The sequence below is a fragment of the Alligator sinensis genome, unplaced genomic scaffold (assembly GCF_000455745.1).
Source record: "Alligator sinensis unplaced genomic scaffold, ASM45574v1 scaffold370_1, whole genome shotgun sequence".
Lineage (NCBI taxonomy): Eukaryota > Metazoa > Chordata > Crocodylia > Alligatoridae > Alligator > Alligator sinensis.
In genome coordinates, this window is record NW_005842128.1 from 590,894 (window position 1) to 598,954 (window position 8,061).

An 8,061-nucleotide genomic window follows, 5' to 3' on the forward strand; every position below is an offset into this window, starting at 1 on the left:
GGTCCGGTCATCACCACCCCTCCCCCTCTGTGTCTGGCCATCGCTACCCCCACCTCCGCTCTGCCAGAAGTGGTACACGCCTTAAAAAAGGTTGAAAATCCCCGATCTAATCATTGCACGCATCACTTAGGTAACAACAAAGCACAGTCCAAACTGCATGTTCTGATAAATGGTGCTTTAATGTTGCACAGAATGTAGTAATTATGTGTCCTGTATTTAATATCTGTGAAAATTTAAAAACATATCTTAGAGGGAACAATGGTGCTCTGTAACTTTCAACTCTGAAAGCATCTATGGGGGTATGGCAGTACGACTGCCACCTATTCTAGGGAACATGACAGAGTTCGTATTGTGCTGTATAATACAGGGAGCTAAATTCAGTTCTACAGTAATTGATTTCCTTCCATGACAAGTATGTAATTACACAGTGTTTTTGTGGTCATCCATGTTCCATTGCTGGTGGTAACACTTAGCATCTCATTAGCCTTTCATCTTCAAAGTCATTCTGAAATATTAATCTGTCCTTATAGTAGCCCTCCAAGGTAAGTAAAATGTTACAGGATACCAAAGTAGCTTGTCAGATTTAGCCCAAGATGTGCCAACTTAAAGTCAGGCACAAGGACCACACAGCTAGAATTTCTGTGTGGCAAAAATGGGATGCAGCCATACTCCAGGGTTTCTGTTGATGAAGTATAACTCCAGGATGAGGTGGGCTGACTGAGAAAGACGTGTGGCAGGCTTGATGCCTTATTTCATCACGTTCCCTCAGCTTCTTCTGTTGGGAAAGCTTCTGTGCAGCCTGGGCCTCAAACTAAAGCTGCCTCGTTTTGTCAGCAGAGCCTGGCCTCCATCACAGTGAGCACAATGGGAACAGGGCCTTGGCTAGTGCAGGGGGACATCAGTGTACTCCTAACTACTTTGGCTTCAGACTAGTTAAAGCCTTACTTCTTGGTGCTATGAGTAGTGATGGTCTTGGATATCTGCGTTAGAAAGTCTGTTCTTTCTCTGTAGGAGCCAGAGCCTGAAACTGAAGCAGTAAGTTCAAGCCAGGAAATTCCCACAATGCCTCAGCCCATTGAAAAGGTTTCAGTCTCAACACAGACCAAGAAGTTAAGTGCCTCTTCTCCAAAAATGCTGCATCGGAGCACCCAGACCAATAATGATGGAGTGTGTCAAAACATGTGCCATGACAAATACACCAAAATCTTCAATGACTTCAAAGACAGGATGAAGGCTGATCACAAGAGAGAGACTGAGAGAGTTGTGAGGGAGGCAGTAGAAAAGGTAATGCTGACCTCAAGTGACCCAGATCATATATACATGGTTTGTGGAGGGGGGAAATGTTGTTCAGTTCTTTCTATGCATTTACCATCTGCTCTTTAAAACTGATTTTTCCCTCTTTAAGTGAAACTTTAAAAATAGGCTTTGTAAAACTAAAAATTGGCTATTGTATCTTAGGGACTCCATACATAGTAAACATCTGTTTTTTCTAGCTTCCAGCCTTATGAATTCTGCCTGGGATTCAAAAGTGAAATTAGATTTGCCCATTATTGGTGGTCTCAGTAACACGTTTCCAAGTCCTTTGTGTCTAAATTATGCCTTCAGTCTTCACCTCCACATCTGTATTGTCCACATTGGGCCTGCTCAGGTTTAACTGACTCTTTAAGTGATACTGAATAAATTAATTCTTTTGTCACTGCTGTTCTTTGTTGAGCCTCAGACGTGTTGGGTTGCACTGAAACTTTAAACATTATCTTTCAGACTCGTCCACTCTGCGTTTTACATGTATATATACAGAAGCTCCTTTGAACTTTCCCGGTCTGTCCTTGCTCTAAATTTGTGCAAAGTTCTTGTTGTAAAAAATGAATAAGAAGAAAATGTTGGGTTTTTTCCATTGAAAACAGCATGACCAATCTAGAATAATTGACACAATACACACAGAACCCTATGGTGGTGTCTTACAGACAAGAGCTAATATGCAATTTCTGTTGTAATCCATGAATTTCAAAATAAATTGCTCAAGTGGCATGTTTTTATTAGTGGATTTAAATAATAGAATATATCCAAGTAGGATGCAATCTACTCCACTTGTTTGATGTCCATCTGAATCAGCAGTGGTATTTAGAGGTGATAAGAGAATGCGGGTTCCTATTGATATTCATCTATTAACTTCTTTTACACCAGCTACGTACAGAGATGGAGGAGGAAAAGAGGCAGGCTGTAAATAAAGCTGTAGCCAACATGCAAGGAGAGATGGACAGAAAATGTAAGCAGGTGAAGGAGAAGTGCAAAGAAGAGTTCTTAGAAGAAATTAAGAAGCTAGCAGGTCAGCACAAGCAACTGATCTCCCAGACCAAGAAGAAGCAGTGGGTAAGTGTCAAGGGTGTATTATCAACAAAAAACTAAAAATGTACACTACTGGCTGCAGGGGGCATCTAGGTATTTCCTTCATTACTGTTAACATCTCCATTTTCCTTGAGCTGCCAAATGTAAGCTTACTTCAGACTGTTCCCTCCTCTTTCCATTCTCTCACCTTTCCATCCTACTCACCAAATCTCTACTCCATGCTTTTATCTCCCACCTGAACTACTTCAGCCTTATGCCCGGGATACACTCAACATCTAAAATGTTGGTGCCAAATGAATATTGCAGGAGTTGCATCACTTGGAGCTGCTTCCCTATCTCTCCATTTTTTTCTGGAGAGTTGAAGCTCCTTGTCCTCGCTGTCCCAGCTCTACAAGAAGCAGCCAATACCTGTCTCTATTTGCATTCCCGTCCCAGTAATGCTAGCTTTTGTATTTCTTCAGCCTAACCCACTTAGGCATGTCTCATCATCTTTCCCTGCTGCCCTTTAGACATGGAAAGACTTTCCAAAATATGTTTTTCAGCCCTCTACCCACCCCACATTCATTCTTATAACCTGCATCTGGAGCATCACCTACAAAACTGAATTATCCTTTTTTAAAAAAATGCAACCATGGACCTAGCACACCACTTTGCTGAATGCCGCACACCTTGCCTGCCTTTGACTTAACACTTGCATGCATTATTTCTACACACTAAATTTCAGACAAAAGGTAAGTTAAATGTGACATTTAAGATTATAATAGCAGTCTGTGAAGTCTAAAAGGCTTGGCTTTAGATCAGATGCCCGTTTGTCTTGAACTTGCCAGAAATGCAAGGTAAAGAAATGTTTCACTGCCTCACCACAAGGTGGCACTCTCATCTTGGAGACTTAATGGTTGCCAGCACACACAGCTGTCGCTGTCAATCCAGGATTTTTTTTCTTCTATTGAAAATGGTTGTTTGTTTATGTTCAAAATCATTTGTAGTTCAAATAATAGTCCTGAGAGAAGAAAACAGTATCCATTAGAAAAGAGTAGAAAAATATCAAGGAAAGAAAGTAGGTCATTGCTTAACTTTCAAAGTTTGTTGGCTGTTTTTAAGGTGAATAAAGGACTTGAAGTACTACTGTTTCCACAGAGTTAGCTCATATATGATACGTAATACATGGGTGGTTGGGCTTCCAATGATGATGGTGCTCTACTGCTCCTACCTACCATTAGAGATCAGAGAAGCTCTTTCGATAAAGTTATTTTTTGGGAGGTGAATTTATGACAGGTGCAAACTTGCCCTTTTATTTTTCATATAGAAACTAAGACTTGCTTTGGTTTCTTCTGATTTATGTTTGTCACAATAATTTAATCAAGTGCGAAGTGGTGATTCATGCTCTGGTTCCATAGCATCATATCTTAATAGATGTGGGAAAACCCTGCCTCCAGAGGCAAGTTTAAATTTATTCCTTTTAGTTCCGTGGAGCACTTGAGAGTCGCATACACATCTGACAAATTGTACTTTATGTGAATAATTCCTATAGGCTGTTTATTACTCACATTTTTAGATGGGGTGGGGACCCTTATATGTGGTTTGATAAGTCTGGATGCTCAGCCTTATGCTGTTGGGATTGGTCCAAATATGCAACTCCCAAAATGATTTTTCCTCTACTGGTAATGATGTGTGTGTAACGATGCTTCTATTATACTCTTTTTTTTCTCTCCTACTACACACCCCCAAATATAATATGCACCTTGCTTTTGAAAGGCAGAGCTATTTACAGAGTTATAGCTGCATATATAGCAGGGGCAGAGCCTAATCTTTAGCTGACTCATCCTCCCTTTCCTACTTGACTAAAGTTGAATCCCTAGCTGCTGCTGAAGACTGGTCTCCCTGGATAGCTCTGTGATTTTGAAACGAGCTAAAGAGGCTGTGAAATAGAACAAGACCAGCTAGCGGACAGCAAACTTGCCCCCAAAAAGGTTAGCTTGATTAGTGGAACATGAAGACCATTAAAAGAGATACAATCATTAACACCTGTAGGGTGAAGAACAATGAGCCATTAAGGCAATTGATTCTGCCACTGCCTGAACATTAATGCCCGGTCTCCTGCGCTGTGGAGCAGGAGTGTAATCAGGATGCTTCCAACCCCAGTCAGAAAATCAGTTTCCCTGCTTAATACACTACTCCCCCCAATTTTGGGGGGGTTAGGGGTGAGGCTAGTTTTTGGAGAACGTGTTTGGTGTATGTGAGACACTATGGTAATAGTGATGCCCTCTCGCTGAAAATCTCATATAATTAAGACTAAATGGGTGCATCTAGTGATGAACAAGGGTGATGTAGCATCAGCAGGCACAAACGGTGATAGCAACTCTACTGTGCAGTGACATCAGAAACGACCGTGTGGTATGGGGATTTAAGCAAGTACTAAATGACTGCTCGGTAACAACTGTACATGTGTGGATGCACCCAGTGAGCTTTAGTGGGTTCCCTCTTTAATTAGAACCAGAGAACTCTGTTCTAATAAGGGGGAGCTTGTACTGTTATTTCCAATGACTTCATAGTTTTGTTAAGTCTAAAAGTCCCAATTCAGTTCTGGGGCCCATGGTGTACTGCACATGCACACAAGATGGCACAAGTCCAGCCCTGAGGGCCCTTCAATTTTGCTAATGGGTCACATTCTCTGGGGTTACATAAATGGTCATGACCCCATCTGCAACAGTTTCATTCATCTAAGTGCATGAGCATTTGAGCTTAATGTAACAAATGGGTGATTAACAATAGGACTGGAGAGAATGGGAGAACAAGGATAAATCAAAAGTTAATAGTCTGGAAAGTTGAAACCATAGTTTCTTCTTGTTTCATTGGAGTCTGTTTCTATTTCAACCTCTCCCTGCATGCTTATTTGTATCCTTTTAAGTATGCCTATTTCTATTTTTAACTCTCTCTCTGTTTTAATTAGGTTAACATATATTTTTACTTTAACTTGTGCCAGTATCTATTTTAAGGAAATGAACATTCCCCCCCGGAGTGTACTATACCAAGTGAAATGCACACAAAAACCACTTGCAGGATGCCAAAAAACAGCAAAAAGCAACAAGATGCAGACTTCAGATGCATATTTTGTCCCCTCTATCATGTTTGCTGACCCTTGCTCGGAGAATAATACAGAAGTTTTTCATCTAAGGTGTGTGGGGAGATGCACGTAAAGGGAACCACAGGATCTCCATCCACAGATCTAAGTTGTCCTTCCCTTTTAACTCTATTCATGTAGCTGATTGAGCAGCTATAAACCTGGTCTCTGGGCATGCTCCGTGCTGTGTAGAGAGATGCAGCTGTTCCATGTTCCTTTGCAGCGGATGCTTCTAATGCCTTCCAGAGCTCCTGGATAGCCAGCTTCAGAAAAGCCAGGAGCACGGCTCTAGAGGATACTCATTTGCAGATGCTGTTAGAAATCAACTTCCCTAAAACTGGTTATAAAAAGGAAAGGGGAAGGGTTCCATATGTGACTTCGGTTTTTCCTTTACAGCTGATGGATATAAAAGGTTTTGCCAGTACGAAGTCTTTTCTTGCATCTGCCTTTTAGGAGGCTGTAGGGCTTGTGAAAAAAATTGTTTCCAGCTTAATTCCTCATCTTATAAAAATATCATAAGCAGATAGGACATTGCTAAGACTGAAGGAAAGATTTCATAACAGTCTTCAGATACTTGAAGGGCAGTTGGAGAGAGGATGCAGATAGGCATTTTTCTGTGGCCCCAGGAGACGGGACTAAGAGCAATAGCCTTAAGCTGCAGCAGAGGAAATTTAGATTGGAGATTGAGGAACTTTCTGACTTGAGCAGGGGCTGGACCAAATGACTGGGTGAGGTCCCTTGCAGCCCGACTTTCCAATGAACCTGTAAAAGAACTCGCTGAGTTTTGCCCGCGGCTGTGACTTGTCAGCTGCCCGTACTGACTGTGCTGGATGACGACTCCTGCTCCCACTCTCACAAAGAGATATGTCTCTCTAGGTTTTCAAAAGTCCCCTCTGATTTCGGGCCCGCCAGATTCAGAATGTCCGACCTGAACTTGCCAGAACCTGATTGCCAGAGAAGAAGTTAAGCCCTTCCAGCTCCTCGGGTAACAGGGTGTGTTAAAAAGAAATGTTAATGCTTTTGAGGCACTCAGGATGGGGGCATATGAGGAAGACAGTGTTTCTTTTCTTTCCCTCCTATCGGCTCCTCAGTTTTATTCTCAATCTTCTGCCCTCTCAAGTTGTTTTTCTTTGTAGCTGCCAAGCAAATGGGGGAACTGGCAGCAGTCGACATCCTGCCATTGTAGGAACTCCTGTTGCAGTAAAATGCAGAGCACTGCCCTAACACTTGGCGAAAAAGAAATTGAGGGCACTTCCTTGCTGTTCACACCATCCTCAAGATTTCCTTTTCAGAAGCAAGTCCTTTGAACACCAAAGCTGTTTTCATCCTCCTTGAGGGGCTCAGGAAAGAGAACCAAGCTTCTAGATGCACTGTTGCACCGTGTTTTAAATTCTGTGTGTTGAGGACTGAGACTCCTTTATCTTATAGTAAGACACCTCTGGAGCTATCCTGTGCTTTATCCTGCGCACGAGAGAGACAAAACTAGATGAGTGAGGAAGATCAGTTGGGGTCCCTTGCCATGCAGGATCAGCGTATAGAGCACAGACTGAGGGTACTTAGGGTGATGGGAGCAGAATATTAATTAAAGATATCTGTCATCTTTCGGTATCTAGATGTGAATAAGAGCCATGGTGGGGATAATGGAAATGTCCTTTTACCAAACTGTAATTCTCTCTGCCCTTTCTCAGCTCCAGGCCCTATTCCTGGGCCCAGCCTGTTATTCAGAACAGGATAATCTGCATTGTTTCTTATCAGATAATAGGTGAGCAAATAGCACTTTTCCCCATGATTTGATGGTTGCAGTTTTCCCACTGAGAAGGGAACTCACTTATATAGGATGGTTCGGTTAGGGATGACCCTGTCTCAGGCAGAAGGCTGAACTAAATGACCCTCCGGAGGTCCCTTCCAGCCTATTTCTCTATGATTCTCTTAATTTCCCTCTCCTCCAGGGAGTCTAGACACTAGCTGTGAGACCTGTAAAAAATATCTCCAAACCCCATATGAACTGGCTAGTTTTTTCTGACATTTTGCACCCAGTCTCTCGTCTTGTTTGCACGAGTGTGTGTCTGGTTTAATGCTTGTATGATCACTTAATACCTCCGGTCATGATTAGGAGTTCATTGTATTATGTCCTATACAAGCCCAGAACAGAAAAGAGGATCCCTGTCCCAAAGAAATGGATTCTCCAGTATTCTCAGTGGGTGACTCTGGCTGCAAAGTACTGTCGACTAAATTGGAGTTGAGCTTTCCTAAAAATCCAGCTCTGCTATGGCAGGCAGGAGAGATATAGTGTAGACTAACTTTGTTACTTCACAGGCAGGGAAGTCTTCCATTGGAGGAAGGGGGGCAGCCCTTATTTAGCAGGTTTGAAAAATTCCATCCTTTATTTACTGCCACCTGCCCAAATGAAAGAGGAATTCCTGCTCAATGCCAATGGGACCAAGAACAGGTGAGAGAGCATTTGGGTTGGTCAGGATTGATACTGCAAGTGATAGTAATCCCATGCTGTTCATTCTCTTTGCAGTGCTACAACTGCGAAGAGGAGGCCATGTACCATTGCTGCTGGAATACTTCCTACTGCTCTATCAAGTGTC

At 42.3% G+C, this 8,061-nt stretch overlaps 1 protein-coding gene across 6 annotated transcripts in view; it reads left to right on the forward strand.

Annotated features, from left to right (window-relative positions):
* ZMYND11 (zinc finger MYND-type containing 11) overlaps positions 1 to 8,061 on the forward strand; it is a 148,868-nt gene extending 140,807 nt beyond the window's left edge. For 5 of the 6 annotated variants that reach the window (XM_025205750.1, XM_025205754.1, XM_025205751.1 and 2 more), the window contains 4 exons: positions 1,012 to 1,284; positions 2,185 to 2,370; positions 6,604 to 6,894; positions 7,992 to 8,061. In XM_025205750.1, the coding sequence (XP_025061535.1) occupies positions 1,012 to 1,284; positions 2,185 to 2,370; positions 6,604 to 6,774 (630 nt within the window). In that variant the 3' untranslated portion in view covers positions 6,775 to 6,894; positions 7,992 to 8,061. The other variant, XM_025205753.1, reaches the window with a different exon arrangement.